Source organism: Rhincodon typus, unplaced genomic scaffold (assembly GCF_021869965.1).
Source record: "Rhincodon typus isolate 14 unplaced genomic scaffold, sRhiTyp1.1 hic_rhity00000868, whole genome shotgun sequence".
In the NCBI taxonomy this organism is placed as follows: domain Eukaryota; kingdom Metazoa; phylum Chordata; class Chondrichthyes; order Orectolobiformes; family Rhincodontidae; genus Rhincodon; species Rhincodon typus.
The window spans coordinates 3,234-27,856 of record NW_025966506.1 but is presented as its reverse complement, the minus strand read 5'-3'; the positions used below and the strand labels follow the sequence as shown (position 1 = coordinate 27,856).

Sequence of the window (24,623 nt, the reverse complement as noted above, 5' to 3'; positions counted from 1 at the left end):
GATGCTGCTTGGCCTGCTGTGTTCATCCAGCTCTACACCTTCTTATCTCAGATTCGCCAGCATCGGCAGATCCTACTATCCCAGGATTCAGGGTAAACTCCTTTCTGAGACAGTGGGGAGAATGGGACATGCAGGGAGCGGGTCAGAGTGAATAGTATACATATACTGAAGTAGAGGTTGCATTAACAGCTCTGATGAAGAATGATCTAGACTCAACATTAGATTGCTGTCTCTCTCTGTGCAAGTTGTTTCATCCACTGCGATTGTCAGCAGTTTTGTTCTTGTACAGATTCCAGCATCAGCAGTAATTTGCCTCTAGTTGGATAAATACGAGGGAGGAAAGAAAGGACATGTCAATAGAGTGAGATATAGAGAGCTAAGGATGGCTCCGACGCACCGGCTGTGAATCGTCGGGCTGAGTTGCCTGATAGTGAGAGAACACCTTCACCAGGTGGACTGACATGGAGAGCTTTCCTCCCTTCCCCCAGTCTCTGGGGTTGTCCTGTTAACAGAAGAGGGGCAGTGACGGGGGTTGTGGAACAACATTAGGTCAGTGGAGCAAACTGTGGAAGTGGTTTTAAGTCAGAATTCACAACGTGAGACTGAAGAGGATGTGGTGAGTGGGAATGTAAGTGTGTGCCTGTTTGATCAAACGGCTTTGCTGTCCTCTTGGTTTGTAAAAGACCTGAGACTCATTAGAGAGGCAGTGGAGGATTTGAACATTTGAAAAATAAATGTACCTGTTTGAGTTCAAATATTAATTTATTTATTTTTCCTCTTTTTTTTTTTAGTCGGATAATCCTACCAATCTCTGTGGATGAGGTGAGTGATCCCTTCCCACGCAGGTTTGTTTTCGGCTGAGTTTGCCTTCTTTAAGTGGACATTGTGGTCAAGGGTCAGTCCTGTGTGTCTACTCTGTATCGAATGTATTATGGTTAGAGTTGCCTCCAATGCTTGGTGATTCATGTTGGCTCCTGTTCCAGTTTAAAACCTCAGATTTAAAATTCAAATTTTTATATTCCATGACTGTGTGTCACTGGACTAGTAATCCAGAGCCCAGACTAATGTTCTGGGGGCATGAGTTTGGATCCAACGTTGCTGATGGTGACATTTGAATTCAATAAAAATCTGTTGACAAAGCTGACTTAATGTATCCACTGTCAATTGTCATAAAAACCCTCATGGTTCACTAATACCCTTCGTAGAAGGAAATTTGCCATCCTTGGCCGATGTGTGACTCCAGACTCTCTGCAATATGGTTGACTCATAACGATCCTCGGACAATTATGGCTAGAAACGTTAAAAAATAGGAGCAGGAACAGGAGCAGGCCACTTGGCCCTTCAAGCCTGCTGTGTCATTCAATATGATCAGGGCTGATCATCCAACTCAGTACCCTGTTCCTGCTTTCTCCCCACACCCTTTGATCCTTTTAGCCCGAAGAATTGTACCTAACTCCTCCTCGAGAACATTCAATGTTTTGGCCTCAACTGCTTTCTCTGGCAGAGAATTCCACAGGCTCCCTGCTCTCTGGGTGAAGATATCTCTCCTCATCCTAGTCCTAAATGGACCATCCCATATCCTTAGACTGTGACCCCTGGTCCTGGACTCCCCAGTCATCAGGAACATACTTCCTGTGTTTACACTGTTTTGTCCTGTTATAATTATATCAGTTTCTATGAGAATAGAAAGAGGGATGGACAACAAATGCTGGTCCAGCCAGGAGCACCCATATCCCTTGAACAAATATACTTTTAAAAAGTCCCACAGCCCTGAGATCTCTGCACTCCTCCAGTTAAACTCTTTACTTCCCTCCCTAAACCTCCTTGTGCCTCTTCATCCTTTAAGACCATCCATAATACCTACATCCTTTGCCCAACATTTGGTCTCCTTGAGTGATTCCTTGTCAATTTCTACCTGATTTACACTCCTGACGTGTTGTATTCGGAATTGTGTTGTGCTGGAGCTCCTTTTGTCCTGTGCGGCTGGTTTGGGAAATGTAGCCTCGTCGTTTGCTGACAACATTAAAATGAAGTGTTGGTGAAACTCTGGCATGCTTTAAGTTTGGTGTTGGCAGTGGCAATGAGAGCTGTGAAGCCGTGGTGCTGAAGAGGTGCCTCATTTTGATGTGAAAGCTGCTTTAATATTAGTGTAGCACATTTCCAGACTCCATTTAGTTTTGTTAGAGGAACTGTGTTTCAGCAAAATACCTAATCTTATCTTTGTTTTGTAACTGCACTTAACAATAGGCCATTGTCTCCCTTGTTTACTGAATTTCTGATAGCTTGGATTGCAGTCATATTCCATCTTTTGTCCTGATCAGAGACCTTAATAGTGTTTAGCCTTACATTTAGACTACACTTTTTAAAATCATTTAATTGGTTCCAAAAAGCTTTTGGAAGGCTTGAGATCATCAAAGGCTCTATTGAAATACAAGTCTTTTTATTTCTTCTAAACCTATCCTTTGAATCCTCTGACTCTCCAGTTGGCACTGACTCAAAATTGTAAAACCTTGTACCTGCTTCGTGCTGACCTGAGAGGTAAATATTCTAAATATTGCTTAATTTTTTGAGCGGCATTTTGATGCTAGTATTTGTTTGAAGTTTAATTGTCACTAATTTCCATTTCTGTTCTTTTGCTTCTATTCCTGCAGTAATATTTGCAGATAATCTTGAACTAAGTTTACTGGTGCCTTCTAACAAATCTTGGCTTGCCCTAACTTTGGATCCTTCGTTCACCTTCTTAGCTTCTGTATCATAACAGTATGCCAGGATTTTTCCTCAGTGATACAATTCATAATGTGCGCAGTGTTTTATCATGCTGCACTCTGAGACCTATCTCCTAGATCAAGGAAGGAAGTGCTTCGGCCATGAGAACTGTGAAACTCTGCGCCTAGAATGAGTTGACCATCTGACCTTTCTTTAGTACCCTGAAGTGGGCTATTGCTAGCTCCTGGCCAACGGGATGCAGTAGCATTCTAACAAGAACTCATCTTTGAGGGCTGATGACTTATTAATATTAAATTTGTAAAGATATTTTGTAATCGTTAAGCAATCCTGATATAAAAGTCCCATACTCTGGGCAACAAAGCTAAAGTTACCCAAGAATAACTTCAACTGTGACTGCAGGTATGAGATCAGTGAGTAGGTTGTTAGACAAACCAAATACCCAAAAGAGAATTAAAGAACGTAATCCGATATTGAGTTTATCTAATTAGATTACTGCTTCCTAATTCTTTCCCAGGGCACCTTCATCCTACTCTGTGTGTTGCAATTTGAATCTGTAACATAATTTTTTCTTAACGTTCAGCTGACTGCAGTGACCACCAACACAAAGCTGGATTTATTGCTAAAACTTGCTTGTTTGACCCTTTGTGTTATAATTGCTAACTGTAATGCACACTCTGAGGGTGTGTGTGTGTGTTGCGGAGAAATGCAAATGTGAAATGTTTCCTTGCGTACCCTTTTTTTTTCCATCGCCCTCCCAGTTTGCACTTTTCCTGGCAGTGTTGCTTCTCACTGTGGCTGGCATTTAGATGATGGTTGATGAGCTTTTCAAAGGAGATGAATGTGGGCCAGATATCGGCACAGTTGTATCTCCAAGCTAGGAGAGCCAGCAAGTTAACGCTAGATGTTTATCGGGCCGTCACTTTGAAAACCTGCTACTGGATATCTAATTAACAGTGCATTATACATAGTGCTTTGTTGTTTCTCATGGTGCTGTAAGCAGAGGTTCTATGGGTAATACTTCCCTCTGATTTAGGAGGTCGTGAGGTGAGGTCCAATTCCAGATTCAAGATGATAATCTAGGATAATGCTCCCAGTGGAGTGTTGGGGGGAGTGTCGGCCACTGGAGGATCAGTGTTGGGGAATGCCGCGCTGCCGAAGATGCTGAGATATTGAGCCAGTGCCTAATTGTTGCTCTCAGTTGAATGTAAAAGATCCCAGGCTCTCTGACCAGGTCAGGGGAGTTCTTCTGTTGTGGGCCAATATTTATTCCTTAATCAATGTCACTGAATTTGAGATATTGGAATCACATTGCCATATGTGGATCTTGGTCCGTCCAAATAAGCAGCCACATTTCCTACGTTAGCACAGAGACTGCACTTAAACGTATGACTTTCACATAGAGTAAGATGTCTAAGTCTTTCTTTCTCGCCGAATTAATTTGAATTTGAATTTGAATTGCAGTGATTTAAATAAAATTTTCCTGCTACACTTTTAATTCTTGATTTTTATCGAATTAACATTCCACCATCTGCTGTGGTGAGATTCGAATCCAATTCCCCAGGATGTTTCCTTGGTGTCTAATTTACTAGTGGCATTACCACCAGGCCATTTAACATCACCACTGAGGTATCTCTCCTCTAGTTTCTTCACTAGAGAAGAATGGTGAGTGGGGACAGGGTCTGAGGCTCCATCTCTATCTGAGTTACCTAATGGAAGGCAAGGTGACAGGAAGTATACTAGTATGTGCATGAGGTTTTGGCTCCTAATCTGTATTCAATGACGTCAATTGTACATAACTGTTCATGTTAGGGCAGGATGGAGTTCTCCCTGTTTTCTCTGGCCTGTTGGCACTTGCTCATCAGGGTGACCTGTGAAGAATGGACACTTGCTTGAGATACCAGAGAGGAATGGGCATCTGGTGAGTGAGCTGCTCTGCCTGGATCAGCACTTTCAGGAGAGAGGGCAGAGACCAGCTGACAGCAGTGAGAATCTTCATGACCTTGGAGCATTCTGTCTGACTGTGCCCTTGGTTTGCTGAAATGACAGTGTGGTGCTCTGACAAATCTATTAGGAAAAGATGCATAGCATCTGCCAAGCACTGAGAACAAGTGATAGAGATGCTCTGAGCGGTTATCAGACGCGAAACATTACCTCTATTTCTCTCTCCACAGATACTGCCAGACCTGCTGAGTTTCCCCAGCATTCCCTGTGAGAATAAGGGAGACAGCCATAGTCCAACATTAAGCAATAAAGCAGGAGATTATTGATTTATTGCGAGAGCCTAGCCGAGGTTTCCAATCAATCTGTTAGTCTTACTAAGTAATAGTGGAATTTTTAAGCAGCATCAACTGAAAGGCACAGTGAATAAACCTCTAGTACTACTTGTCAGTAATGGGTTACCAGAGGTGTAAAGTAACATCACGTCATTGACCTTATGCCAATCTATATGTGCCTTTTCTCCCCTGACCCTGATATCTTGATGTCTAAAGTGGAGATCAGCAAATCTGCAACTGTTTGCCCCCTCCCACCGAAGTCTGCTCAGAGCTATCAAGCATACACCTTGCCCGTCTGGATTTCCCACCTTTAGATTGACGCCCTTCAGAGTCGAGACTTGGAGCAGCAGGATTTAAACCTGAGTCAGTCACTGTCTTGCAGTGCCAGGTGTTGGCACCTCACGTCACACACATACCATGAGTTGAAGGCCTGTCATCCTGTCCCTTTGCCAGCTTACAAACGTCACCAGATAGTCACAGATGAAGGAGCTCATTCAGCCCATTTAGGTTGAAAGAAAGACTGTTTCACAGGAGAGCTGCTGAAAGGACGTTCCCACTTGTGAAGGTCTTTCAAGCTAGTGGCACAGTTAAAAATTAAAGGTCACCCATTTAAGGCAGAGATGTGGAGAAATTGTTTATCTAAGGATCATGAGTGGAACTCATTCCACCCAGAGAGCAGCAGAGATATATTCAGTGAATGTTTTTAGGGCAGGGGTGATCCATTTTTGAGTAAACATTGGAGTCAGCTTATTGGAGTAGGTGGGAATGTGGTGCTGAAGTCATAATCTGACCAGCCCGATCTTTCTTTATTAAACAATGGAGTGGCCTTAAGGAGCCAAATGATCTACAACTCTCAATTCTTTTATTCTGTGCCTTCACTCTCTCTCTCACAATATTTAATAGTTTCTCAAATGCTTTTCCCACCACTGCCAGAGTGTACATCTCCATCCATATCCATATTCCCCAATACAACGTAAGTACAAGGTTCAGGGGGTGGAAGTGGGTGCAGTAACCATCACTGAGGAGAAGCTGCTGATGATGCTGAGGATTCTGAAGGTGGGTAAATAACCCAGACCAGGTGGGCTACACCCCGGCATTCTGAAGGAGATAGCTGAGGAGATTGTGAAGGCATTGGTGCTGATCTTTCAGGAATCAGTGAAGTCGGGGGAAAATTGCTAATGTAACATCCCTGGATAAGAAGGGAGTGAGGCCGAAGACTGGAAACTATAGGCCAGTTAGCTTGACCTTGGTTATTTGTAAGGTTTTAGAGTCCATTATTGAGGATGAGATTACGGAGTACTTGGAACAGCATGGTAAAATCGAGGTGAGTCAGCATGGCTTCTTCAAGGGGAGGTCATCCCTGATAAACCTGTTTGAATTCTTTAAGGAGGTAATGAGCAAATTAGACAAAGGAAGGACAGTGGATGTGATCTATTTAGATTTCCGAAAGGCCTTTGACAAGGTGCCGAACAGAAGCCTGTTAAATAAGATGGTGTTGGGGGCATGATGCTGACGTTGACTGACTGGCAGAGGCAGAGAGTGGAGATGGCAGCAGGTGATTAGTGGAGTTCCACAGGGGTCAGTGTTGGTGCCATAACTATTCACGATATACATTAACCGAGGGCATTGTTGCTCAGTTTAGATGACGCAAAGATAGGTGGAGGGACGGTAGCATTGAGAAGTGGGAAGGCTGCAGAAAGGCTAGGAGAGAGGGCAAGGAAATTGCAAATGGAGTGTAGTGTAGGAAAGTGAGGTTATGCACTTTGGTAGGAAAAATAGAGGTATAGAGTGTTTTCTAAACGAGGAATAGCTTTGGAAATCTGAAGCAAAATGGCATTTTGGAGTCATAGTTAAACATTCTTTTAAGTTGGCATGCAGGTTCAATTGGCAATTAGGAAAGCAAATGCAATGTTAGCATTCATTTCAAAAGGGCTAGAATACAACAGCGATGTCCTGCTGAGGCTGTATGGGGCTCTGGTCAAACTGCATTTGGAATATTCTGAACAGTTTTGGGCCCCGTAGAGCAGATTTGATGGGCTGAATGGCCAAATTCTACTTTTATCGTCTGTGGTCTAGTACTACTCCTTCCATTGTATTTAAGACAGTCTTTTTTTGCCCCACACAGGGGTCATGGGTCTTTCGAACTTTGTTTCTAACCTCTTTAGAGGAAGAGAGTTCTTGATTATAAGGCAGAGGTAGATAGATATCAGCAAGGGGACAAAAAGTTACCTGGGGTAGGTGAGAATTTGGAATAATCAGATCTTGCTGAATGGCGGAGCAGGCTCATTGGCCTACGCTCTGTCCGTCTGGTCAAATTGTATTCTCCGCAGACTTGAAGTGCTGAGGTCTAACAAGTGGTATATGAAGGTTTATATAACTGCCTTGAGTTTGTGTCTTATGCTGTGTGCTTTTTAATAACCTACTCATCAAGATTAATGTGTGTGAACTCTTAAGTGTTCTGTCTCCATCACCTTTGAAGTCTGCCATTTAGTTTACATTACTTGTCTTTATTCTCCTTGCTGAAGTACATCCCCTTTTACTCTCTCTCGTTGTTAATGGGGCATGTCACTGAATGTTTAACCACCTTAAAAATAGAAGCACTTATCTTTGGTTTCCCTTGCAGTCCTGCATACCAATCCTTCACACTGCCTGCGCTGATCTCTGCCAGCACAGCCCAACCAGTGTATTGTAAGCAGCGCAGAGTGATATTCACTCCCAACTGAAGTTGCGCTTCTCTGTGCTTCCACATTCCAAAGTTTATCGGTGGGCAGAGTAGGTGTAATGCTGGGTACTATGACCTCCCCTCTGCTGTTTGAAGATGAACTATTTGACCCCTTGAGCCTGCAGTTCATTCAGAGACTTGATCTGTATCCCAAAGCCATTTACTCTCTCTAAAAGAGAAAACAATTGATCTCAAAGATGTGGAAACTCCAGCGCATGTCCAAACATTGCTTGGAGAGTTCCTGATTTCTGCTGCTTGGTGTGAAAATGTACTTCCTGATTTCACTCTTGAATGGTCTAACATGGAGTCAGAGTGGGACTCTGAGGAAATCATTTCTCTTTATCTACCCCATCAAATCCTTTCAAACAATTTAAATGTTTTGACGCGATTGCCCCTTCACATCCTGAATTCACACCTACGCCAAGCAAACTGTCCTCAAGTTTAACCCTTTTAACTGCAGCAACATTCTGGTAAATCTGTCTGGTGTGCACTTCAAAACCAGCTCATCTTCCCTGAGAGAGTTGTGCCCAAATCTTGACTCTTTTATTCATGAAAAGTAAAACACTGCAGAAATCAGAGTTAAAAACAGAAAGTGCTGAAAATATTTTGCAGTTCTGACTGCGTGTGTGGAGAGAAACCAAGTTAATGATTTGGCTGTGTGACCTTCGGTCAGCATTTTCACGAGAACAGCTACTTTAATTTTACCCACTTCCTCTAATGGTGTTTCCCAGGGAACTCCTAGTTTGACGTGCCTTTTTATAATAGGAGGAACATTCATTGTTCCAGTCCTAGTCATATCCCTTCCCTATACTGTTTGTTTTTTATTTGGTACGTTGATGACTGTTTCGGTGACGTTTCCTGCTCTTGCCCATAAATGGAAAATGTCATTGAAATGGTTCCAGTTTCCACCTTTCTGTCACCATCATGTGATGCATCTCCAGTTCTACCTTACCTTCCTTGACCTCTGTGCCACCATTTCTGGGCTATTGACCAGACTTCTACAGCTACTAGATGACACTTCCTCCCACCCAACTTAGTCAGAAGTCACACAACACTAAGTTATAATCCAACAGGCTTATTTGAAATCACACGTTTTCGAAGCACTGTTCCTTCATCACATGAAGGAGCAGCGCTCCAAAAGCTTGTGATTTCAAGTAAATCTGTTGGACTATAACCTTGTGTTGTGTGACCTCTGACCTTGTCCACCCCAGTCCTACACCAGCACCTCCACATGTTGGCTACCAAACTTGCTACACGCGCACACACACACGCACACCCACCCACCCAGGTCTAACTAAAGTTCAGTACAACTGAAGCTTCACAAGCTTCCCATTCACTTTCTATTCTGAACTTTCCAAACCTGTCAGGAGAATAAAACAAAGAACTGCAGAGATCTGAAATTATTGGAGAAACTCTGCAGGTCTGCAGTATCTGTGAAGAGAAAACAGAGTTAAGGTTTCAAGTCCAGTGACCCTTCTTCAGAATAGGATAAATATGTTCAACTAGAATGGAATCTTAAGATATGGTTTGTTACAACAAAAATGATTTGTTTGAAACAAAACTTTGTTTAATCCAGAGTCTAGAGACAGGGTTATTTTCCCTGTTAGTAATCTTTTATCTCTCTATATAACTCCAGTAATGCTCCAGTCTCTGAGTTGTGCAATTTTATTAAGCCTATCCTTCTGAACATTCTTGCATGGTATTTAGGATTAGGGCTTTGATTATCTCTCCTTCACTGTGTGTCACAAGCCTGTAAACAGTCAACAGACCACTGTATTACGTCAAGTTACAGTGCAGTAAAACTGTAGGAGTGCAGCACAAGTCTCACTGACCCACTTTGAGAGCAGCCAGCGACAGCTTTGTTCAGCTACAATCTTAGCTGTTCTCAGCACATCTAATTCCCCTTCAAAACCTGCCAACTGAATCTCTTCCCTATCTGTCGAGTAATATTTCAGATTTTTCATGCTGTGTTTGAGCCAATCAAGTAAGGAATATAAGAGCTTGGAGCAGGAGTAGGCCATTCAGCCCCTTGAGCCTGCTCTGTCATTTAATACAATCATGGCTGATCTCATCTCAGCCTCAACTTAACTTTTTCCGCCTGCTCCCCATAACCCTTCAACCCATTACTAATTAAAAATCTGTTTATCTCCTCCCTAAATTTACTCAACATCCCAGCATCCACCACTCTCTGGGGGAGTGAATTCCACAGATTCACGACCCTTTCAGAGAAATAATTTCACCTCATTTCTGTTTGAGCTCTGCCATCCCTCATCCTAAAACCACGACCTCTTGTTCTAGATTCTGTCACATGAGGGGACATCCTCTCTACATCTGCTTTGTCAATCCCCTTTAGCATTTTGTAAACCTCAATAGGATCTCCTCTCGTTCTTCTTCTGTCCAGAGAGTGTAGGCCCAAACTGCCCAAGCTCTCTCAAGGGAAATTAATCTGGTGAATTTCCTCTGAACTGCCTCCACTGTAACTACATTCTCCCCGAGTAAGGAAACCAAATTGTACACAACACTCCAAATGCAGTCTTACTAATGCCTTGCACAGTTGCAGCAACACTTCTGTACTTTTATACTCCATTCCATTAGCAATAAATGGCTTTTGCCTTCCTTATTACCTGTTGTACTTGTGTATAGCTTTCTGTGATTCGTGCACAAGGACCCTTTGTGTGCTCTTTGCACACCCAAGGTTTGACAGCCATTAAACACAAAAGTCCATGATTGGTTGGAGTAGATTTTATCCAAATTATGAAATGAACCCTGAGGCTGAGTTAGTGGAACTATCTTACTGTATAGACTAATACCTTGCTGCCCATCATGGTTGTGCTGGCTCTTTGAAAGAGCTATTCATTAGCCTAATTTTCAAATTCTGTCTGACCGCAGGAGGGGTTCCAGAGGATTGGAGGACAGCTAATGTAGTACCATTATTCAAGAAGGGTGGTAGGGATAAACCAGGAAACTGCAGACCAGTGAATCTTAAAAGCTATACTGGCGGTGGGGCGAAGAACTGAGAGAATTAATTTCCACTTGGAGAGATCAGGGCTAGGGTTAGGATAGATAATCAGTGTGGCTTTGAAAGGGAAGATCATGTCTAACAAATGTGATTGAAGTTTTGGAAGAGGTGACTAGGGGTGTGGCTGAGAGGAGTGAAATGTACGTAGTCTGCTTGGACTTTAGTCAAACTTTTGACAAGATCTCACATGGAAGACTGGCTCAGAAGCTAACAGCCCATGGGATCCAGGGCGGTTTGGCAAATTGGATCCTGCTTCTTTTTTCCTCATGAGGATTCCCCACAGCATTGCACAGTGTTTGCTGTTTAATAACTACCAAATATCGTAATGTCCTTAGTTCCAATTGTGAAATAGTTGTCACTGGGCCATGTGACTGCAAACAGGTCAGTCCCAGCTTAACACAAGCAAAATAAACAGCCTGTATCCTGAGTGAGTTACTGGATCAAGCTCTTTCTGCTAATGTCATCACCACTGATACAGAGAGTGGAGACGCTGAGAGACTATAGGAAAGATGCGTGTTTTTCTGATTTAAAACAGTGTTTTGATGATCTTGTTAATTGTGTGCAATGGCAGTTACTTTGCTGACCAAACAGCCATTTATTTTTGCTCTAGCTTATCAAGGTGAGCAAATATACTTGGGTCCAGGGTCCAGCTTGGATGAGTTGTAGAGCAAACAGTGACAATAATGAGGGAGTGCCACATTGTCAGAGGGTCAATATCGAAGGAGTGCCACCCTGTCAGAGGGTGAATTCCAAGGGAGTGCTATCTTACAAGGGACTGTCAGAGGGTACGTACTGAGGGAGCACTCCACTGTCAGAGAGGCCACCCTTTAGGGAATCTGTTAAACTCCATCTGACATCAATCAGGTGGACGTTTTTTTTTAAAAAAAATCCATCAGCTGCAAAATGCTGCAAAAGGTGGAAACATTCAGTGGGTCATCAACAGGAATTGTTAGCTCTGGGGACGGGGTGCAAGCCATGCTTGTGGATCACCGCTCCCCTACCCCCCCCCCCCACCCCCCCCCCCCCAACTCCCTGCAACTGTTCCACATCACAAGGCAGGAAGGAATTGACCAGTTAGGACAAAGAAATTACCTTGATTTGCTATAGGTATTTATTCCAAAGGAAGGGATAACTCCACATTCTGGCATTTGAATGCTGTGATCCCTCAGATTGAGCCTACACTCTGCAATTAAGCAGTACAACGCATAGCAGTAGAGGAGAGGAATAGCTCTGCTGGCCTCAGATGGTTGGAGGGCTCTCTGAATTAGAAATATTGTTTGCTACTTGCGTTTTCTCTCTCTGATCACGTCAAATCCTAGCTTGAGATCAGCTGCCTGTTGTTTATACAGCGAAGATGCATCCAGCAATCTGCTGCTGAAAGCTGATTGACCTTCCTGATCATTTGTAGTCTCTTCAGGGTAATAGACATTAGGATTGCACAGTAATATAATGTAATGTGCACTACACCCTATGACGATAGCAAATGCTGCAACTTAGATCGGTTACATTTTCACTTTGTGGAGTAATGTTCCCTTTACACTGTCCCCATCAAACACTTCCAGACACATACAGCACAGGGTCAGATTCAGAGTAAAGCTACCTTTACTCATTTAAACTGGAATTAAAGCTGTCTGTCTTAAACTGACAGTAGCACTCTCTCTGTGCTCTTAAACTGAGAGTAGAGGTTTCTCTACCTCACTCCAGGACAGGGATAGCATGTGTTAGAGACAGAGGAAGCCTCCCTCTTTTCAACTGAAATAAAACCTCTCTGGAAACTGTCCCCATCAAACATTTCCAGGACAGGTACAGCATGGGATGAGATACAGAGTAAAGATCCTTCTACTGTTTTTAAACTGAAATTAAATCTGCATCAACACTGCCCCCATTAAGGACAGGGGCAGCATGGAGTTAGATATAGAATAAAACTCATTCTACATTGTTCCCATCAAACACCCCTAGAGCAGATACAGCACAAGGTTAGATGAAGAGATGAGAACTTTATCTTGCTGTGCTTTGGCCCTAACTCCAAAAAGCACTGTTACTGTGACAGACTGAAGTTTTCCAGGGAAATCTTCCTGACCATGCTTTTCCTGCAGATACAACTTTGGCAATTTCCAGTTCAAACTTTATGATGGAGGGAAGCATTGATGAAGCAGCTGAAGGTGGTTGGGCCCAGGACGCTACCCTGAGGAGCTCCTGCAGAGATGTCCTCGAGCTGAGTTGACTGACCTCTAACAGCCACAACCATCTTATTTAGTGTCAGCTATGACTCCAACCATCTGAGAATATTCCCCCTGATTCCCATTGATTCCAGTTTTGCTGATGCTACACTCAAAATGCGACCTTAATATCACTTCACCTCTGGAATTCAGAGATGACAAGGTGTAGAGTGGGACGAACACAGCAGGCCGAGCAGGAAAGCTGACGTTTCAGGTCTAGACCCTTCTTCAGAAAAGGACCTCTGGAATTCAGCTCCTTTGTCCATGTTCGAGCCAAGGCTGTAATGAGGTCAGGAGCTGAGTGGCCCTGGCGGAACCCAAACTGGGCGTCACTGAGCAGGTTATTGCTGAGCAGGTGCTGCTGGATAGCGCTGTCACTGACACCTTCCATCACTTTACTGATGATCGAGAGGAGAGTGATGGGGCGATAATTGGCCGGGTTGGATTTGTCCTGTTTTTTGTGTACAGGACATATTGTAATGATTATATTGAGGTCAGCAAGGTGACCCTCCTAGAATGTGAGGGCTGTTAATCTGGTCCATCAAGGAGACCTGGCTGACAGACAAAAACAAGAGTTGTCAGACATCCTTTTCAGAGAGCTGGCTCTGAGGGAGCTGGATCAGTGTGTCAAAGACTCTCCATGTGTAAATAAACGCTGAGTTAGTGATGGGATTCTAGCCTCTGTGGAGTAATTTCATATACCTGGGCAATTTTCCACATTGTTGGGTAAATGTCAGTGTTGTAATTGCACTGGAAGAGCTTGTGGAACATGAACCTTCAGTACTATTGCTGGAATATTCAGGGCTTATAGCCTTTGCAGTATGTTTGTTGATATCACATGGAGTAAATCGACTTCGCTGAAGACTGGCAACTGTGATGCAGGGGATCACTGGTGGAGGCCGAGTTGGATAATCCACTCGGCACTGCTGGCTGAAGATTGTTGCAAATGCTTCTGCCTTATCTTTTACACTGATGTGTTGGCTTGTTCTATCGTTGAGGATGTGGACATTGAGGAGCCGCCTCCTCCAGTGAGTTGTTTAATCATCCACCACCATTCATGTCTGGATGTGGCAGTCTGCAGGTCTTCAATCTGATCAGCTCTGTCTCACTTGCTGCTTATGCTGTTTGATACACAAACAGCGTCACCAGATTGACAGCTTATTTTTAGGTATGCCTGAAAATGCTGCTCCTGGCACACCCCCCTGCATTCTCCATTGAACCAGGACTGATCCCCTGACTTGATGGTAATGGAAGTTTGCTGAGCCACGAGGTTGAATATGATTCTGCTGCTGACCCAAAGCACCTCATGGATGCCCATTTTGCGGAACTAGGTCTGTTGAAAGTCTGTGGTAGTAGTTCCTCAAAGCATGGAGGGTGTCCTGTTTGTGAAGGTGGGACTTTGTCTCTGCAAAGGCTCTGCGTAGGTGAGGATGAGATCAGGTCCATTTTTCTCTCTTGGTTCCATCGTCACCTGGTGCAGGCCGTATCCAACAATAATATCCTTTAGGACTCGACCAGCTCGTTCAGTAGTGTGTCTGTCGAGCCACTCTGTGTGATGGACAGTGAACCCCCCCCCACCCAGAGTACACTGTGTCCTGTGCCAAGGAGCCCAGGGTAAATCCTTTCTAACTGTACCACTTTGCCACTGCAGATTTCCATCCTTGAAGGATGTTAGTAAGCTGGTCACATTCTTATGACAATTAATAAGGGTTTGATTGATTGCCATGGAAAACTAGCATTTACTTGCAGCTCGTTTGATTAATTGAATTCAAATGTTACTAACTGTGTGGTGCAGTTCGAACCCATGTTCCCAGAATGTTCGGCTCAGTCTCTGGATTACTAGCCTGCTGCTGCCTCCCCCATACCGACACAGCCCTCGCCCTGCTGCTGCCTCCCCCGTACCAACCCAGCTGTCATCCATGTGCAGCAGAGCCTGGGCACCTTCCAAGTTAGGCTGATAAGCACTAAGTAACATTCATGCTCCACAAGTACCAGGCAATGGCCATCTTTATGAAAAGAGACAATCTTACTATTTTGCCTGAAATACAATGGCATTACCCTGCTTTCAGCGGCTGGGGGTTATCAAAAACTGAACTGGACTGTTTATATAAATACAGTGGCTACATGAGCAGGTCAGAGGCTAGGAATGCTGCGGTGAATAACCCCCCTCCTGACTCCCTAAAACCTATCCACCATCTACAAGGCACCAAGTCAGGACTGTAATGGAATACGCCCCCACTCGCCTGGATGGGTGCAGCCCCAACAACACTCAAGAAACTTAACACCATCCTAGACAAAGCAGACCGCTTGATTGGCACCACATCCACTAACTTCACAATTTGCTCCATCAGCACACAGTGACAGTAGTGTGTACCTTCTACAAGATATACAACTGCAACACACCACGACTCCTTTGATAGCACCTTCCAAACCAGTGACCTCTACTGCTTAGATGGGAAAGGCTATTAGATAATAAAAGCAAAATACTATAGATGCTGGAAAATTGAGGCAAACACAAAGGAGAAACTCAGCAGATCGAGCAGCATCTGTCGAGAGTGAAACTGCTTTGTCGTTTCAAGTCCAGTATGACACCACCTCCAATTGGTGGAGACGACACCCCTGTAAGTTTTCCTCCAAACCACTCCCATCCTGACGAGGAAGTATATCACCATCCCTTCACTGTCAGACATTTAAGAGGCATCTAGACAGGTACATGAATAAGGAGGGAATAGAGGGATACAGATCGAAAAATGGCAGGTTTATTTTTAGATTAACTAGGGCATGATAATCAGCACAGGCTTGGAGGGCCGAAGGGCCTGTTCCTGTGCTGTACTTTTTCATTTGTTCATTTGTCACTCCTTCCCTAGTAGCATTGTGGGTCTACCTACAGCAGGCAGACTGCAGTTCGACAAAGTGGCTCATCACCTCAGTGTGAGATTATTATTAAATATTGGCCTAGCTTGCATTACCCATGCCCATGAGTAAAGTTTTTTGAAAAAGCTTACAGCATTTTAGTGTTCATTTGGGGAGCAGTACAGTTTGTTGATTCCTTGTGAGAGCTGCAATCCTAGCCCACTGCAGATCACAATTGGAATGTCCAAACTAACTGTACATTCTTAAACGTTAAATGCAAGTGAAATTTGGTGAATTGTGCATTGAATTATAAATTATACAATCAATTGTGACCTCTGACAATGGTTGCATTGAGAGTCTGAGCCGCGGTAAGTCGGAGGGTTTAGGGATCTGGTTAATGCTATTAGGAGATAAAGCCAGGCTTGCAATTAGAAGGACACTAATCAGACAAACTGATTTCAAAGTGCTGTTTCTCAAGCACACGGGCACGATTGTATGCAATAGTTTATCTGCGAATCCCAACACTGACCAGTAATTAACTTTGCTTCCTCATCTGGGGGGAAAGAAATCACTTGTGTACATATCACTTTAATTGCTGTCTTAATGTTTGAACTTTCTGGTGTGTTGGTACGTATGAGAGTCCCTGGAGAAACTGGCTGTGTAATGTTTCTATCCTGCTGGTTACATACAGCTCCTGCTGCCTAACCAGTGCCAGCTGTTGCTTTGAAGATTTGTACACTTTCTCACCCCTCTGAGACAGAAGCCCCACTCCAGAGATTTGTGGCCAGTGCTCCTAATGTCAGTACTGAGGGAATGGTGCATCATGAGAGATGCTAGCTTTCAGGTGAGCTGTCAAACTAGGCCCTGCTGACCTCTTCTGCTAGATATCCTAGCCAATATTCACCTTGCACAAGTGACCAGAGAATCTATTGGGGTTAGGCTCCCACAAAAAGCAATGTGATACTGTGCACAAATTCACTGCTGTTTGCCTGTGTCACAAGAAGCACTTTCTTGGGTTAAAAGACTTTGGAACATCTGTGGAAGACAGTATGGAAATATATCCTCTACCTTTAGCACTGGCATTTTGCATTAGGCTATAGTGTATTCTATTGACATGTGGATGTTTTTGTACAAGGCAGAGGAGTATGCCCTGAGAGCTAGGAATTTTAATTAGAGACTTGATAAAGCTTTTAACCTCTTAATCCTCTCTCTTTAAATATTTTTGTTTGACCCCACAGTACCAGGTGGGACAGCTGTACTCTGTAGCAGAAGCAAGTAAGAATGAGACTGGTGGCGGTGAAGGGGTTGAAGTGTTACAGAATGAACCATATGAGAAAGATGGTGAGAAAGGACAGTACACACACAAGATCTACCACCTCCAGCGGTAAGTGGGGGTTGGCGGGGTCTGCTGAGCACCAACTTGGGACTGTGCCATGTAGAGGCCCGGTATAGTGGTTTTGTCGATGGATTAATAATGCAGAGCCCGCTAGCCTAATCATCCAGGGACCTGAATTCAAATTCCATCCCTGCATTGGTGATTTAAAGTTAAATAATATCTGGAATAAATAGCTAGCCTAAGTAATGATCACCATAGAAACTAAAGGATTGTCAAAAAAATCTGTCTGGTTCACTCATGCCCCTTCGTAAAGGGAATCTGCCCTCCTTACCTGGTCTGACCAACGTATGATTCTAGGCTCAGAAATGTGATTGACTGTCAACTGCCCTCTGAAATGGCCAAGCAAGCCATGCAGTTGTATTTGGGCATGAGCAATAAATGCTCATCTTACTTATGATGCCCGTATCCCATGAAAAAAAAAGGCCCAATGTCTGAGGCAATGGTTGGAGCAGTTAGCTGTAAGAGCACTAGATGTAATTCTTGCTGGAAATTTCATTGAAGAGTGAACTCAGCACAGCACCAAGTGGGGAGGGCTCAAGGATGATGCAAAGAAATGATTTAAATGACAGCAGGCTGTGCATTTTAAAAGCTTACAGAATGTTTTCATCTAAAAGGGAGTCTAGGAATGTTGGAGGGCAGGAAGGCCAGGAGGATTAAGGTCACAATCAGATCAGCCATGATATTATAGAATGATGGAGTAGGTCCAAGAGGCTGAATGGTCTACACCAGCGATTTTCTCATGCTCTGATATTGTAAGGGAGGTGAGTAGTTCAGTAGTCAGAAGCCAGGACTAGATGATCTGCGACCAGCTTGTGTCAAAAATCCAGTTTTATCAGCTAGCAGTAGTATTTGTGAAACCCTAAAAGGATGCAAAGGATGAGGCCATTCAGCCCCTTGAGTCTGTTCTGTCATTTAGTTTGGACCCTGGTTCATCACTAGATGGAAAGCTAGGTGGGAAGAGTTGGAACGGAAATGAGGAGAGGTGAAGGTTAGGGATCCCTTGGCACTCCTTCAAAGATGTATTAGGGAGTTCCCCAGTCTCCAATATGCTTGTGCCAATATGGATTTCTCAGTCAACATCACTATAAGCAGATGATCTGGTCATTGCCACATTGCTGTCTGTACACATGTTGGCTGCCATGTTTCCTACATTGCCACAGTGTCTGCTCTTCACAAATGCCTGATTGGACATCTCATGGGGTTTTACAGCCAATGGTCATGGAAAGCGCTGTGTAAATTGCGGTCTCACGTGCACTCACTCTCTCTCTCTCAATTGCTCGCTCTCGCACGCTCTGGCAAGGTGCATACTGGTAGTTGGGCGAGGTTTAAGTTCTGACCCTCTGAGATACTTACGTGGTGTCACCTCTCTGTTTAAGAAACATTCACTCAGACATTGGGCAGCAATACAATGTACTTTTTTTTTTAAAAGTTGTGAATGACTAGATTCTGCAATTTCTGTAGAGTGACAATCCTAAAACAACATACTGCAGAAAACCAGACAATTCACCTTGACCTTTCCAACCAGACAGACCCTACAGTTTATTCACACTCAGCCATCCAACTATACTTGCAGTGATTCTACAGTCTTTTCTGTGGTGTTGTAACTGGAAATGTTTTCCAGGTGCTTGTCTCACTGTATGCACGGGGGTGTTGCTGTCACTTGCCCGAAATCTGGCTTTATGCTGAGACTTGAGAAACCATAACCATGTTGTTCTTGCAGCAAGGTGCCTAAGTTTGTGCAGATGCTGGCTCCTGAGGGAGCTCTGAACGTACACGAGAAGGCTTGGAACGCGTACCCATACTGCAGAACTGGTGAGTAGATGCTGTGTACGGGGCTGGCACTGGCTGGTGAGGGAGAAAGGGTTTGCAATAAAACAGATACTTCTTTGCAAGTCTTATTGCTGCAAATGGGAACCAATCCCCATTGCTGGTAACTTTCAGTATTTGACTCGGCTGAACTTCAGTTGATATGCAATTGAGCTGATAGAATCTCTTCAATGTGACTGCTGTTGTGCTGTCATCTGTCTCAACAGGTTTGTTTTCTTCTCCCAGTTGATTTCAATCCATTTAATTCTTTTTCCCCTCTAGTTTTCCCCACCAAGACAGAAGCTTATAAGCATAAGCAAAATAACCAAAATGAAAAACTAGAAAATCCTTATCTTTTCATAAGAAACTTTTTTGATTTGACCAAACCAAGCTGATACACCAGTATAGTTTGACTCAACCCTCTCTCTGAAGTGCAGTAGAAAATATTTCAATCAATGAAACCACTTCCTGAGAGTCAGGAGGGCAGCTCACAACCACCCCATTGGGAGCCCCACGAGGTGAATGTTGACCTTTGACATTTGTGGGGACATCCATTATAAATAACTAACTTGGTTTCACCCCAGCTGGTGTTGTGTTCAGCGTTCCCAGAGTCAACACTTTAATTCCCAACAAGGTGCTGATACGGACTGTTGTTCCTGCTGTATCATGCCTAGTCATTTTAGACCTCAACATGGTTAATAGAATAAGACTCAGTTGCAGCAACAACTTGCATTTATATAGCAGCGTGAAAATACCCAAGGCACTCCACAGGAGCATTAGCAACCAAAAGGTGTTGAGCCACATAGCTATTAGGACCTGGTCAGGAGCACCTTTTAAAAGAGGAAGGAGGCAGAGACCTAGGAAGGGAGTTCCAGAGCTGGAGGTCCAGGCAGCTAAAGAAAGGGCCGCCAACAAGGTTGGAATGGAAGGGATGTGAACCTGGAGGACATTACGTAAACCGGGAGGGAGAGAGAGATTTGCAAACAAGAATGAGAATTTTAAAATCGAGGCATTGCTGAACCAGAAGCTGATGTAAGTCAGCAAGCACAGGAGTGATGAGTGAGAGGCACTTGATGCAAGTTAATATACAGGCAGCAAGGTTTGAATGAGCAAGTGTACAGAGCCTGGGAGAAGAACCGAGGGTTCAGTTGGAATAGTCGAGTCTAGAGGGACAAAGACAAGGATGAGGATTTCAGTGGTCCATTCACATACCATGTGGCTGAGAGATATTAGCACATTGTGGTTTAAATAATCCATCCCCTGTTTTCTTGCCCAAGCTGTACCGTTGAGTGAGATGTGTGCTAGGATCATAACTGCATAGTGTCAGGCATTTGTGATGGACCGGTGCTGAATGGGTTGTTACTGAGAATCCTGATCGGGTGCTGCATTTGCATACAAATCTTCTGGGCAATTTAACTTCTCCTTGTGCGATAATCATTTGCCAAAATTTCCCTCATCTTTAGGCCCAGCCCCAGTTAGAGTATCTTAATCCTTTAAAACCCTCAATTCATATTTCCAAAGAACACGGCCCCTTTAAGAAGGCAGTGCTGCTGCTCTAGTTTTAAATGAGAGATATTAGTTTAAGTGATGAGATGAGCGATGGAGATTAATCTCCCCTTGCTGCCTGTTCTCTGGGTAAAATACACCACAGATAAAGTAGAGAGAACAACGATCCCAGGCCTGCGGGTTTCCACATTCCTCTTTAATTCATAACCTTGGTCCAGGGCTGGTGGAATGTGACATTGCCATGACAGTGAGGTGATATTGAATCCTTGCAATATGGGATAGTACAGTGTTACTTCAGAACCATGTAAATATTTCATTAAGTCTGCAGGCAGTTGGGATATAACCAGATTATTGTTTGTGACCTTTCCTTAAAAAAGTGAAGGGACCTTCTCTCAGCTCCTAATTCTGTGCGTGGAATTACTTTGTTGCGTAGTGATAGTATTTGCAAATGTAGCTGAGTTTTTAATGTCAAGACTGATCCCGCAAGCAGTGGGGAGATGTGTAAATTGCTGTCCTTGACATTCTGACCTGGGATCTTCTATCATTCTCCTGAACATGCAGACAGGATGAAGGCTGTATTTAATGCATGCCTATCCTTTCTATTACTATCTCCTGATAAACAGCATCTCTGATCTCAGACCTTCTCAGGACTGCATTGGCATAGTGCCCAAGATTATGATCTTGTCTTCCTGTAATGAGAAACAAGTTGCAGAGCGAATATGTCCTACTGAACAAAAGCCCTTGCCCAATGATGGCACGCAGTGCTTTATTAGTCATCAAGAGACGGGTGTGATTTTGGATTTGTCGTTGTCTTCCCATTTCCCCCCGCTTTTGAATAAAATGGGTTTTTAACCATCCCTGAGACAAACTAATTGAATTTGAATGTCAGTAGTTGCATTGGTGGGATTTGACGCAGTATTCTGAGATCATTAGCCTGACATTTCTGGTTTGCTATCCCAGTGGCACTATCTTTCCAGTTTCACCTCCCCATAGCTCCCAGATTTGAATTTACGGAAGAAACACACAGGAACCCTGGTTCTGTAGTCTCCTGCAAAGGAAGGGAAACTGTCAACTACTCCCTTGCCCCCGCTGGTAACTCTTACCTCCCCCACCCCCTAGCTGGGGGTAAATGTGAAATAGAAAATTGGTGCAACTTGTGTCAGTATCCTGAAAAATTAAAAAAAAACACACAGCTAATATAGTACTTTTCATTGGTTGGATTTAATTGCTAATGGTGCAAATCTGGTGATATTGTGAAGAGGTGGCTTTTTCTCTCAGGGTGGCTCATGTTTGGAATGAACTGCCAGAGGAAGTCGTAGATGCAGATACAGTTACAACATTTAAAAGATATTTGGACAGGTACATGGTTAGGAAAGGTTTAGAGGAATATGAGCCAAACACAGGCAAGTGGGACTAGTTTAGCTTGGGAAATTTGGTTGGCATGGACTGAAGGGTCTGTTTCCGCGCTGTATGACTCTATAACTCTGGTTCTCGCTGCTAGTGACTGGGTTGTGAAATGTTGCCTGACTTGAAGATCTGTTCTCTCTGTTGATTTTGCAACATCTTAACACTGTTTTCTCTTCTCTCCTATGTTGCTCTGCACTGCTGACTCCAGTCATTACGGTGAGTGCACATGGCAGTAACTGGAGCCTTGGGCACAGTGCCTGAAGGTTGGGGGAGGTGATTTGGTTTTGTTGTGGCAGGAGGTGGGTGGACCAGGTTTTTGAATCACATGAAATAAAGAACACAGAAACAGGTCATTCAACCCAAACGGTTCATGCTGGTGTTTCTGTTCCACTGGAGGCTCCTCCCACCGTGTACAAACCTGACATCATAGCCTGGTCTTTTGTCTCTAGTTTTACTTTCACTTAACTGTATTCAATTGACTTCACCCCCTCCCTGTGGCAGTGAAATCAAAATTACCTCACCACCACAGGCACGAGATGTTTGCATTCAAAGTTTCCTTATTTCTGGAGGTGTGACAGACCAGTTGTAAATGGTGGAATGAGCTGCAGTTGACTAGGGAAAATCATACAGGCATCAATTTTCTTCAGTCTCCCCGCTTCCTTGCGAGGGGGTTAGAAACAGATTCTGGCCTTATTTCCTTCGGGGATGGTCCTCTCTCTCTAAAGTAATGCTGTGATAGAGAGAATTTCATATAGCAAGGGAATCGAGGGTTATGGGGAAAAGGCAGAAAAGTGGGGCTGAGGATTTTCAGATCAGCCATGTTCTCATTGAAACGTGGAGCACATTCGATGGGCTGAATGGCCTGCTCTGCTCCTACGCCTTTAAAGTCCATTTGATAGAAACTAAACCAATCTGTGTGGAGATAGAATTAAAAGAAATTTGCACAGCTGTTTGATCCAGAGAGAGTTTGGAAACCATCAGAGGACCTGTTAATGGTGGGAGCACCAGGTTAAAGATAGAGCAAGAAAGGGATGACCAGCAACCTCTTATTTCCACGGTCTGCATTTAAACGTCTCTCAACTGGTGAATCAGACTCAGTCCCTAGATACATTGCCGGCCTGGGAGGCAGTGGTTAATAAGGCCTCACGCCAGCCCGAGTAGCAGCAGAGCTTGGTGGTTCCCAGGTGTGGTACATCATCTTAGAAGTGAATGTCCCACCCCCATGCACCGTCTCAGCTTGCACAAAGACTCAATGATAGAATCCAAATGGGCTTTTGGTGAGTGAAATTAGACACCGAGGTTAAAAACAAATAGTGTTCCAGTGTCTGGGAGGGAGAGAAACCGTACCTTGGGGAAGAGGGTTTGGGGCTACCGGTCCACGCTGACTCCAGCATCCTTCTGGTTTTCAGAACAGGGTGGTTTTCCTTGTTGAAGTTGTTGTTGATTGCAACTTGGTGATGCTATTTCAGGCCTAAACACTCTAATCATCATCTTTCAGAACGAATACATGAAGGATGACTTCCTGATCAAAATTGAAACCTGGCACAAGCCTGATATGGGCAACACAGAAAATGTGAGTAACAGATCTGTCCCCCAGCGTTACACAGCGACAGACCGTGTCCCCACGGTACTGTACACCAGTGTTAGACAGGGACAGACCATGTCCCCACGGTACTGTACACCAGTGTTAGACAGGGACAGACCTGTCCCCACCGGTATTGTACCTCTGACTTTCCCTCTTTGTGTTTCCCCACTGGCAGGTACATGGCCTTGAACCCAACACATGGAAAAATGTTGAAGTTATTCACCTAGACATTGCTGACCGGAGCCAGATTCACTCACGGGTGAGTCTGTTATAACTGACCTTTTGGGCTTGGCTTTCTGAGTGAAAGGAGCAAAAGGAAAACGGATGATTGGCTCAAATTGTATTTTATGATTTAAGCATCTACAGCAATATAACTTCACATAAGTAGCCTCAGAGTATAAACTTATGAAGCCGGCCTTTTAAATTTAGTCCCTGGACAGAAACCAGGCCAGCTCACTGAGTGAACATCTTGCTTCAGTTTGCCGATTTCTCTTCTCAATGCCAAGCAAATCCAGGCGGGGTGAATTTAAGGCACTCTTTCCCATTGACAACGACCCAGTGCGTCCACCAGCCCATTCCCTCTGATCTCTGGTTTTCCCTTTCTGCCTCCTTCCCTGTTTACAGCCTCTCTGGATTTTAGTCTTTCCAACAAAGTCGCACTGAGGTGGAAGAAATGCTTTTATTCTGTAACTCAGTGTGACTGCTCTTACAATCAACCTGACTGAAATCAGTATGGGGTTTGCTAGTAAGCAGATTGCACCAACCTGGGGGGGAAGAAAGTGTTTCTGTTTAGCAGGTTTTCGATCAATGTTCAGTCAGTGTCAATTTAGTCCATATTGACAGGATCTTCACTGATTTTTGGAAATGTGACTTTCCATTACAATATTGAGTATGTAGCAGCCATATTGTGCATAGTAAACTCCCGCTGATGATCAATGACTAGATAATTAGGGTTGTTGATTGACAGATAAACATTGACCAGGGCACCTCCCAACAACTTCTCTTTCAATTCCTCCCACTTCCTACAGACAAAGGGGGTAGCCATGGGTACCCGCATGGGCCCAAGCTACGCCTGCCTCTTTGTAGGTTACGTGGAACAATCCCTCTTCC

The 24,623-nt window shown here is 44.0% G+C and overlaps 1 protein-coding gene across 1 annotated transcript in view; it reads left to right on the top strand.

Moving 5' to 3' along the window:
- The window catches only part of pitpnab (phosphatidylinositol transfer protein, alpha b), a gene marked incomplete at its 3' end in the record, with an annotated part of 37,801 nt that overhangs the window by 10,172 nt on the left and 3,006 nt on the right, over positions 1 to 24,623 (top strand). The window contains exons 2-7 of the mRNA XM_048592238.1: positions 792 to 822; positions 17,052 to 17,197; positions 18,930 to 19,021; positions 22,137 to 22,144; positions 23,427 to 23,501; positions 23,689 to 23,772. Of these exons, the coding sequence (XP_048448195.1) occupies positions 792 to 822; positions 17,052 to 17,197; positions 18,930 to 19,021; positions 22,137 to 22,144; positions 23,427 to 23,501; positions 23,689 to 23,772 (436 nt within the window). The remainder of the gene's footprint in view (positions 1 to 791; positions 823 to 17,051; positions 17,198 to 18,929; positions 19,022 to 22,136; positions 22,145 to 23,426; positions 23,502 to 23,688; positions 23,773 to 24,623) is intronic.